Source organism: Gopherus evgoodei, chromosome 4 (assembly GCF_007399415.2).
Source record: "Gopherus evgoodei ecotype Sinaloan lineage chromosome 4, rGopEvg1_v1.p, whole genome shotgun sequence".
In the NCBI taxonomy this organism is placed as follows: domain Eukaryota; kingdom Metazoa; phylum Chordata; order Testudines; family Testudinidae; genus Gopherus; species Gopherus evgoodei.
In genome coordinates this window covers 140,052,744-140,063,881 of record NC_044325.1, presented here as the reverse complement: position 1 = coordinate 140,063,881, position 11,138 = coordinate 140,052,744, and the positions used below count along the sequence as shown (strand labels likewise).

General features: G+C 51.7%; 1 protein-coding gene across 2 annotated transcripts in view; it reads right to left on the bottom strand.

Moving 5' to 3' along the window:
* Window positions 1-759: 759 nt before the first annotated feature.
* The window catches only part of MDFI (MyoD family inhibitor), a 39,740-nt gene continuing 29,361 nt past the window's right edge, over window positions 760-11,138 (bottom strand). For both annotated transcript variants that reach the window (XM_030562698.1, XM_030562699.1), the window contains exons 4-5: window positions 4,015-4,284; window positions 760-2,642 (exon numbers count right to left, since the gene is read on the bottom strand). In XM_030562698.1, the coding sequence (XP_030418558.1) occupies window positions 2,386-2,642; window positions 4,015-4,284 (527 nt within the window). In that variant the 3' untranslated portion in view covers window positions 760-2,385. The remainder of the gene's footprint in view (window positions 2,643-4,014; window positions 4,285-11,138) is intronic.

Genomic DNA, 11,138 nt, shown 5'->3' with positions numbered 1-11,138 from the left:
GCGGCTTGCCTGTGGAGGGTCCGCTGGTCCCGCGGCTTCAGTGGACCTCCCGCAGGTGCCTGCGGGAGGTTCGACGAAGCCGTGGGACCAGCGGAGCCTCCGCAGGCAAACCACCGGAGGCAGCCTGCCTGCCGTGCTTGGGGCGGCAAAATCCCTAGAGCTGCCGCTGCAGAGGTGGGTGAAGTGGCAGAGATTCAGAGCCTGCAAAGCAGCCTGCAGGGGTGGGCGGTGTTGCGGGAATGGATGCTTATTCCCTGGCTTCCATAAAAGCAGTTCACCTTTCTGTGTGGCGGTTTTCTAACCCTAACAAAGGCAGATCCATTGGAACAACCCATGGAAGTGTCTAGCCTAGAACCATAGCGAGGAACCCCAGGAGATATCTAAGCAAGCAACCATCCCAGTACCCTGTCTCAAAGTAGGAGATAAATACCAGCAGTTCTGTGCGCTGGGGGCTCTCCCTTATTACCCCTAGAATGATACCCTGAGGGATAAATCCCAGCGGGCTTCTCTGTCCAGCCTCCCTCATGTCCCTGAAGAGAGAACACTCCAGATTCTACTCAGTCCCCACTCAATCCCTAACCATGTCCTAAGCAGGGACAGAACCACTGCTCAAAGGCGCTGAGGATGGTGGGGGGCAAAGTTGTCCTGGGGAACGTTTGCTGGGCTCCAGCCTTGATCCCCTGATGCTGCCCCAGGCTGAGCACATGACACAGGAGACGTCAGGGGTCAGAAATGCAGGAAGATCTTTATTTACAGTAACAAATCAAACAGACAAAACCTCACAACCCCCCCAGCCTTTGCAGGGTGCATTTCCTCCCTGCCCTGCAGTTGAAGGCCCAAGCAGGGTAGGCCGGTATAGGCCAGGGGGAGAGAGAGCCGGAGCCACTGGCCCTCCGGAGGCCTTCCCAGCAGGTGCAGGTGCAGTGTCCAACAACCACTGCTGCGTGGCTCGCACCTTTGAGTCAGGCCCGGAGAGCTCTGTCCTTCCCCTGTAACTAGAAGGTCAGGAGAGAAGGTGTTTCGCAACAGGGAGAGTCTGGAATCTCCTCTCTCCACCAGTTTGTGCATGGACACGCAGTTTCTCTGCAGGGAAGGCTCTTCAGGGCATCCACTGTCAGCCATCACAGGGGCAGTTAAGGAAAAGGCTCTGTGCAAAAGTGTGTGTGTGTGTGTGTGTGTGTGCGCGCGCGCACGCACGATAGCCCAAGTGCTGGGGTCACAAGGGAGCAGCCGGCTGGGTTTATTGCACTTGCCTATCTTCCTCAGCACCACGAAGGGGGCAGGGAAGCCACTTCCAACCGCAAGGGGAGGCTGAGGCATTCGATCTCCAACCTTCCACCCCGGCCGGCCCCCTGAAGCTCACAACGCCCTGCAGCCCATAGCCACCGCTTCCCGCCTGGGGTGGGAGGATGAGGCTGGTGCATGCATTTTGTGGCACGTCTTGGGCCCCATCGTCTGAGTCCGCAGGGCAGGAAGTTAGACGGGCCTGCGGGAACTCTGTGAAAAAGTCCTGTCTTTGTACTCTGGATGCTGGCAGGCCAGCTGCAATCCCCCTGCGGGCTCATAATACCTAACTGCTGACCAGGGGACATCAGCCTATTCCTTCAAGTTGCAAACCAGCAGGCACTCCTGTGCCTAGAATACCAGCAAGCAGGCACCACGCCCTTGCCGTAGTTGTGAACTAGCAGCATGGATGCTCCTGCAATAGCTGCCAATCAGCTGGCACCAGTGCACCTGGCTCACTTTTCTTTGCTAGCCAAGGGCCACTCGTGCCATGATAACACGCCAGCTGTCAGCCAGCGGGACACTGGAGCAGCCAGCCAGTGGGGTGGCACCATTCGCTGATTCCTCAGACAGCCACTGGCTCGGTGCATGTCTGATCTTGGCCCAGCAAGCCAGCTCAGGGTCTCCGCATACGACTTGCTCTCCTGCTCTCGGCTCAGGTGGCAGGAAACAGCCACGCTGCTGTCTCAATTCCCCTGTGAACCGCTTGGGGTTACCTAGCCGGACAGCGCTGGGGGAGGTAGAGAGAGAAAGTTTGGGTACTTCAGGTTTCCAACGAATCTTCCGCTGTCCCATGGCTCTAAAGAAGGGACTCCCATCCCCAGGTGCTTTCCAGCCTCAGGTTACCAGCTCTGCTGGGGTCTCCGGACTCCTCCCCTTTCCATCTCCCGTGTGGCTCTCTCAAACGTTGGCTCAGGAAACCTGCAGGGTCCTCCAAACACATGACATGGGGCAGGTCAAGAAAAATGAGAGCCAAATGGGTGAGGGTGGAGTGGGGGGAGATCCCCAATCCAAGGCTCGCCCGCCCCGCCCCACTCCCATCCCCTCAGGTTTATGACTGGGCGAGGGATTTGGCTCTGGGTTCCTCGCCCCCGCCTCGCTTCAGGAGGAGAAGCACAGGCCGCAGCACTCCATGCAGATCTCCAGGCAGTCCGCGGACTCGCAGCAGGCATCCACGATGCCGCAGTCCATGTCACAGGGGAGGTCGCATTCGGCGCACTCCCCGGAGCCGCAGCAGCAGCAGCAGATGCAGGAATCCTCGGAGCTGCAGGAGCCGCAGGTGGCGCAGTCCAGCACAATGTTGCAGAGGGTCAGGAACTCACAGAAGAGGCAGGAGAGGATGCAGTGGACACAGCAATCTGAAGAGGGGGATGGCAGAGCCAGGGAGGGAGTGTGGTGGGGGGGAGAGGACAGAAATGAATGATACTGTTATTCATGGACGCTGCCCGGCACAGCACCATCACAGGGCTTGGATGGGAACATTCCCAACAGGCATTTTAGGGTTCCAGATTTAACTCCCTAGCTCCCAGCTTCCATAGAGACCACCACAAACAATCGCTTATTCTCAGGGCAGAGATCTGAGACCAGCTGGGCTCAGCGTGGTTGGTTATTTGGGCCTTTGGCTTCTGCAGACACACAGGCAGGGTGGGGCCTGTGAATGGCACTATAGGGCCAGCTAGTGCTGCCCGGGGAGCTTAGAGACTTCATGGAATCCTCTTGTATCTTGGCTATTGCTGGCGATTGTGTGTGGAAGGTGCCCAGATACTGTGGTAATGGGCAGCAGTATAAAACCCTAAGAGAGGCAGACCAAAACCTGAAGGCAAACAAAAAGAACTCGCCAAAGGTCAGCAGTGAGAAACAGACAGAGCTTTACCAGAATGGGGCAGATATAAGGCCAGCGTGAGGGGGAGGAGAGCGTCCCGGAATCTATGGGGCAGATGTAATGCCAGTATGAGGGGGAAGAGAGCATCCCGGAATCTATGGGTCAAATGTGAAGTCAGTGTAAGGGGGAAGAGTGCGTCCCAGAATCTATGGGGCAGATGAAATGTCAGTATGAGGGGGAAGAGGGCATCCCGGAATCTATGGAGCAGATGTAAGGCCAGTGTGAGGGGCAAGAGAGTGTCCCGGAATCTATGGGGCAAGTGTGAGGTTAGTGCCAGGGGGAAGAGAGTGTCCCTGAATCTATGGGGTGAGTGTGAGGGGAAAGAGCATGTCCTGGAATCTATGGGGCAGATGTAATGCCAGTATGAGGGGGAAGAGCACATCCTGGAATCTATGGGGCAGATGTAATGCCAGTATGAGGGGGAAGAGAGTGTCCCGGAATCTATGTGGCAGGTGTGAGGCTTAGTTCTCCCTTAGTGAAGGAGATTACTGGAGGGCTGGGAGGGACATTACTGGGACTGAAGGGGGTCCAAAACTATATGAGGGTCATGAGATTAGGAGGCAGGGGCCCAGGACCAGAGTGAGGAGCGAGGAGGTGGGACAGAGGCCCTGGCAGGGACGGGGAGGCCAGCCCAGAGCAAATAGGGAAAATGTGGGGGAATCGGACCAGGATCCACACAGCTCCCTGGCTTGAACGGCAGCAAGGGGCAGTTGGCACAAAGCAGTAACTGTGGGCGTCACCCCTTTCACCCTGGGTGCTCCCATCTCTCTCGAGCATTGTAGCTCTTGTTCCCGTTAGTGGACATGGAGGATTTGGGGAGCAGGGTGGGGGGCAGGGAGAGCCGGTACCTTGCTGTGCCTCCACAGGGATTTGGGAGGAGGCTGATTTGGAGCTGCCTTTGCTCTTCTTGCTGCTCTGGCTGTTAATGGAATAGTGTGACTGCAGCTTCCGATGAGGCTTCTGAGAGCTGGGCAGCGAGCCAAGGACGCCGTTCCCGGCATCTCGGTTTGTCCCGCCTGGGTCCGGGACACACCCGGCGCCATTCTGCAGCAGAGGGGTGCAGTCCATGGGGCTGGATGGCTGGATACCCCGCAGGGGTGTTCGCACCTGGGGCTGGCCTGTGGGCAAGAGGCAGCGGTGTGTTAGAGAGAGCTGCACTTAGAGGGGCATCCCGCATGGCAGAGAAAATACCGGTCCTGGCTCTAATGCATATCAAGGTTCTTACTGATGTTGCTGGATTCAGAGGGGGTGTCTTGGCTGCACTCTGAACCCGGGTGTGTGGGACCCTGGCTTGTGGATGTGTTTCTAAGCCAGGCTTGAGTGTTCACACTGCATTGTAAAGCTGGGTTGACAATTGTTGAACCCAGTTTCACAGCCACACTAACACATCCACACTGCACCACGCAGACCTTCAGACTTGGGTCTACAGCTTGAGCTGCATCCACATTGCTAAATGACAGGATTTGGACTCGACTCACAGTGGGACTCAGGTTCTGATCCATCCCTCTAGCCACATCCTAGGACCCGGGTCCTGAGAGCTTGTTGACTCGTCAGACTGATGTGTGTGTGGACAGAACGGGGCTTGGGCTCAAACCTGAGTCAGAGCCTGGGTTTTGTTTGTAGTGTAGACACAGACAGAGTCTGTGGTTCTCTCTAGCTCCCAGCCCCCATTACCTAGTGCCAGCACATTGGGTCTCCCCATGTCCTGACCTGGACTAAACAGTATCGGAAGAGACAGGGGGCTACAGGAAAAAGGGGTGTAGCTCACAATCTGGAACATGCATATGCTGGCCCCAACCACTCACGTATCCCCCATCATCTCCTCAGGCAGAGATGCCATTGCGCACAAGAAGATCACACACTAACTGCATAGGTACAGGCAGAGAAACCCAGCAAGACATTCATCCATTAAGCACTTAGATCAGAAGCTTTTCTGGGTGGGGCGTGGGGGCCACTTTTTCATTATATTTGTGCACGCTGTCTAGTCCCCCTCTATAACACAACACTGCAAGAACTACCCCACTCCATAATGCACACAATAAAGAGTAATGAATAAAGCACCAGATGGAGAGCGATGTAAGACCTAACCAGTCTCTGTTTAAGACATTTCTCCCAGGGAATTAAAAAGGATGACAAACATTATTCATACGTGTGTGCCTTAAAATGTAGGCACCTAAACTAGTGGTTGGATTTTCAAAGATGCTGAGCACCCACAGGTCCCATTGATGTTCAGTAAGGCAAGAGCTTTTCCAGGGTATCTAAAGTTTAGGAACCCCAGAGGGAACATTTTGGCCTGTATGAATAGGGTTCATATGTAACCCACTCCTGGCCATGGGCCATCAACAGGGTTTGAACCCACAACTGTCACCACCAGAGCACAGCACAGACCTTTGCCCCTTTAAGTTAAGGAGCAGCTCCCTGTGTTGGCAGCAGTATCAGGTTGTAGCCTCTAGTGGCCCACTAGAGAATGGGACACAAATTTTGCCAGTGCATCAGATAAGTAGCAAGCTCACCTACAAACATGGTGGAGGTGGGGGGGGGGGAGAGAATACATGGTAAAGTGTCATTAAAAAAAATAGAACTGCCCCTTAGCCAGGTTAATTTCTATTTAGTTTAAATCAGTTAGGAACAGGTTTAAACTACAGCTCAATCCTGTGTGCTCACGGTTGGGCCACAGGAGGCTGCATGAGGAACAAAAAAAGCATCGAAGGCTTTGTGCTTGACAGCCTCCGCAAGGTTTGCCAATCTCCTGGCAAACATGGACAGCAAACACTATAAATAAGGTGACTTCCTTACAAAGCTCATCATTGGAGCTGGTGGAAAAATAAGTAAATTCTAGAGGGAGGAGGAATGGGCAGGGGAAATTTCCTCCCCAGTTGAAGTGCAGTTAAGTGCTTGTGTGGACAAGGCTAAGTCCTACAAAGACATTTGAGTGGAAAGTACAATCCAACTGGGCTTGCTTAAAGCTCTGCACATCTAGGGAGAATTTTTATAAAGAGAACGTTAAACAGCCCTTGTCCAATGGAACCATCTGGGAGAATTTTACTTGAATGGAGACACAGGAGAGCCCCATAGCCATTTTTTGTTCTTCCTGGAGGGTATTTGGGGAGGCCATTTCTACTGGGCTTAAAGGCCTTTCATAGAATCACAGAAATGTGGGACCTCAAGAAGTCACCAAGTCCAGCCCTCAGTGCTTAGGCAGGGCCAAGTAAATCTAGACCATGCCTGACAGGTGTTTGTCCAACCTGTTCTTAAAAACCTACATTGATGGAAATTCCACAACCTCCCTTGGGAGCCTGGTTCAGTGCTTAACTACTCTGAGAGTTAGAAGGTTTTCCGTAATATCTAACCTAAATCTCCCTTGCTGGAGAGTAAGCCCATTACTTCTTGTCCCACCTTCAGTGGGGACATGGAGAACAACTGATCACCGTCCTCTTTGTAACAGCCCTTAAGATACTGGAAGTCTTATCAGGTTTCCCCTCAGTCGTCTTTTTTCAGACTAAACGTGCCTAGTTTTCTTAACCTTTGATCATGTGTGTTGCTCTCCTCTGGACTCTTTCCCAGGTTAGCCACACATTTCCTAACATTTGGTACCCAGAATTGGACTCAATACTCCAGCTAAGGCCTCAACAGTGCCAATAGAGCAGGACAATTACCTCCTGTGTGTTACATACGACACTCCTGTCAATAAACCCTAGACTGGTACTAACCTTTTTCACAAATGCATCACATTGCTGACTCACAATCAGTTTGTGATCCACTATGACCCCCAGAGCCTTTTCAGTCTTACTACCCTCTAGCCAGTTATACTCCATTTTGTAGTTGTGCATTGGATTTTCCCTTTCTAAATGAAGAACTTAGCATTTGTCTGCATTGAATTTCATCTTGTTGATTCCAGATCAATTTGCCAATCCATCAAGGTCATTTTGAACTCTCAACCTGTGCCCCAAAGTGCTTGCAACTCTGTCGCAGCTCGGTGCTGTCCATAGATTTTATAAGCATACTCTTCACTCCGTTATCCAATCATTGATGAAAATACTGAATAGTACCAGACCCAGGACTGACCCCTATGAGACTTCATTAGATACCCCTTCCCAGTTTGAGAGCGAACCATGGATTACTGCTCAGTGAGTATGGTCTTTCAACCAGTTGTGCACCCACCTTATAGTAATTTCTTCTAGACTGCATTTCCCTAGTTTGCTTATGAAAATGTCATGCGAGACTGTTGCAAAAGTCTTTCTAAAATCAAGGTATATTGCTTCCCCCACATCCATTAGGCCCATAACCCCATCAAAGGAGGAAATTAACTTGGTTTGGCATTATTTGTACTTGACAAATCCATGCTGATTATTATTCTATAACCCTTTGTGGAGGACTGTCAGCAAAGGCCATCTCCAGATTGTGAGGCTCTATCCCTTTTCAGCATAACCAGGCAATCCTCTGCTGAGGCAGCCTTCATGTTCTGCCCCCAATCCACCTCAACCTCAAACATGTGAAACAGGGAGACAGGAGGCTGCTGGAAACTAGATCCTCAGCTGGTGTCTTCAGTGCAGCCCCATTGGCTTAGCTACCCTGATCTGGCCTGATGCATCAGAGAGGGGAAAAGGGAGGCACAAAGGGTTGAGTGGGGGAGAAAGGGAGAGATGGAGAAGAAGATGATTTAGTAGAGCAAGAGGGACATGAGGAGGAGGGAGGAGAAGGAGTGGAAAATAAAGAAACGGGCGAGTGGAGTCCTTTGGTGGAAGAATGACCCAGTGGTTAGAACGCTGACCTGGGACATAGGAGACCTGGGTTTCACACCCTGCTCTGTGTGACCCTGGGCAAGTCCCTTAGTGTCTCTGCTTCAGTGATAACCCCCCTCTGAGAGGGGACAGGGCTGTGAGGATAAACGCAACCCAGATTGCAATGCATTCGATTGCTATGGTGATGGGGTCATATATGATATTCATGACAATGGGATGGGAAAGAAGAGAGCCCAAAAGGCAGGTTTTTAAGAGAGCTTAACACCAAAGAGGCTGAGCAATTCTGAAAACCTGATCCGTATAAAGGATAAAAGTCTATTGCTGCTACCAAATAATGAAGTTACTCCTTTGGTGGAGGCGCTGCCCTCCACCGGTTCAGCTTCATTGATGGCAGTAACATGGCTGGAGTTGGGCTGCGACCACTGCGTTGATGCCACCCACTTAGAGAGGGTCTAAATGACACTCTGGATAAAAACTTCTCTGGACTGAACTATGCTATCACAACCCTCAAAGCAGCTGCCCCCACAGGTTGATTTCCCAAAATAAGGCTAGCACGGACACAGCCCAGGTTGGTCAGCTGTCTGAGGGCCACAAATGGGCTGCTGACCTCAGGAAGGAGTTGTGTGTTCACACTGGACTCCCACCCCGGCACCCCGCAGGGCTGAAAGTCAGAAAGGAGCTTAAGAAGATGATGCCTCAGCTGGGCTGTGGATCTCTCTCCAAACAAATTAATGCCCTAATTAAAAGGGATCCCCAACCTATGGCTGGACATTAAAGGGGAGGAAAACAAACATCTGCTTTAGCTGCAGCTCCCTCTTGTCCTTGCATTCTGCAGAAACAAGTCAGGCTTGCGAATCTCCCTAACCAGGGCCAAAGGGCTGCTCTTCTGTACGTTGCTGTGGCCAGACAAGGCAATGCAGGGGAATCTGGAGAATAGTTTAATCCTGCCTCCCCCCATGCAAGGTTAGCCAACCTGATTATCGACCACAGACAGGATTTGGAATCCAGATCAGGAAGGGTTAATCATCAATCTCCCCGGCCCACAACATAACCAAATAAATAGAACCCTGCCTGCTGTTGTCTGTGCCAAACTTTGCATTTCTCTCTCTCTCTTTCGTCAGTAAACAAGTGATGATTCAGCAGAAAGGCTTGAGGGCAAAGGCACCTAGAGCCAAGCCGGGAAACAGTAGCCGCATTCTGTTTGGGGCGTCAGTGGGACAGGGAGCCTGAACTGCAAGGAGGAGAAGGGCCAGGACTGCATTGAGCAAGACGGCCAAACACAAGGTGCTTCTGTCTCGCGTTGGCGGGGATGCCAGGCCGCTCGCAGGCAAAAATAAAATCGCTGGAGGTAAGAAAACAGCATCTTGTTTTCCTAGCCTGGGTATCCTAGCAGGGCTATAGCACTACACTCGGTCGGCTAGCAGAAATGGGGAAATGGCTGGCAAGAAAGTAATGGGGCTTGCAAAACAGGTTCGTCCCCCACAGAATAGTGTGTGTGTGGTGGGGGGTAATGGGGGTGGAGTGTCCCAGGCAGTCGCTAGTGCTTAAGGCTGGTTTAGAGCATGAACGAGGCTGGGGGAGAAGTTTAAGCAACTGGATCCTAAAGGAGGGTGACTGTGTGAGAAGCTCCATGGCAGAGCATGCAGGGAAAAGTGGGAATGAAAACTGAGGTGCAAACAACTGGGTGACCTGATCCAGAAGGAAGGGAATAGACAGAGAAGGGGTGAGAGGGGGATAGGAAGGAAGAAGAGGAGACGAAGGAAAGAACAAACTAAGCTTGGATTAAATCAGATTCCCTTCCCCAACCTTTTCCTCTTTGAGGTGCTGGATGATTTTCAGTTTCAGTTTCCAGCTAGGAGAAGCGCCTGAAAGCACATGAGCGCCTGTCCTTGAGAGATCCCCAGCCTGAATGTACACACCGACGGAGAGGAGCAGGATCCGAACTTTCAGCTGATTCTCCAAAGCAGGAAACCTTTAGACGCTCTCCCATTATCACAATGAAGGCCTGATCCTGTCCCCCGGGGAGCCTGGGGGAAGCAGGAGCAGGCCCCAAAGATCACATGGCCCCAAAGATAATGGCCTAGCAGAAAAAACGTTTGCAGGGGAAGCAAAAGGAACCATTTTTGAGGCTGTTTGGGGTTCCAGAAGGGCTGGTTCCACACATTTCCTCTTGACGTCATTGGGAGGACGCACTTGGCTCCTCTGACAGGCCCCACTGGTGTTTTGATGATTATTAGCTATTATCATCATACCTATTATCATAGTATCTCTGCGCCCCAGTCCCAGAGTAGAATGCCCATATGCAAGGGCCTGTGCAAACACAGAACAAAAACAGGGTACCTGCCTTAAGGCGCTTACTGTCTAAGCGGCTACTCAAAATCAGTGGCTGCTTTTGAAAACTGCCTCATTAGCTTGGCTTAATCACTCTGCAAGTTCCTTCTTTAATGTTTAAATCATCATTGATCTGTACAAGATGTCATCAAGGTGCCCTAATTGCATAAACTGCCTATTTTTGGGTTTGTTTTTTTTCTTATATTGTTTCATCATGGCAGACCAGATCAACAGCTCTGTGCTGAGGGGAAGGATGGTCTTGTGGTGAAAGCATCGGGCTGGAGTCAACACCCCTTTCTGTTGCAGGCTCCCTGTGTCATCTTAGAGCAGTCATTTAAAGGATGGAATTTCTGCTGGTGCTGTGGATTCTCAGCACTTCTGATAATCAGGCCCTTAACTCTGTCCCCTCCGCCCCCATGTGTATAGGGACTAGGGATAACACCATTTCCTTTCTGCCTTGTCTATTTAGACTGTAAGCTCTTTGGAACAAGGACTATCTAGTACTGTGTGTCTGTCCAGCGCCTATTACATACAATAGGGCCCCTGTCTCAGCGGGGGTCTCTCAGTGCTAGCATAATAATAAAATAGCTACACATGGACATGCATTTATAAACCGGCTAGAAAGAGCTGCCCCTCGAACTGGGTTGTATCCTCGGCGCAAGCTCCAAGTGAACTTCTACAGCTGAGTTTAAATCCGCCCCGAGAACATGCGTTTGCGCTGACATGACCTTAACCGCAGAGGCACAAGTGAGATTACATAGTGGTGAATCCCTGAATCAGAAAATTACAGGTGAGGCCCCGCCCCTCTAAAAGGCCCCATCTTCAGTTCAACCCTGGCCAAAGCCCACTGCAGCCAACAGAAGTCTTTCAAAGCCAGAGCCAAGGAATCCAGTTACAAC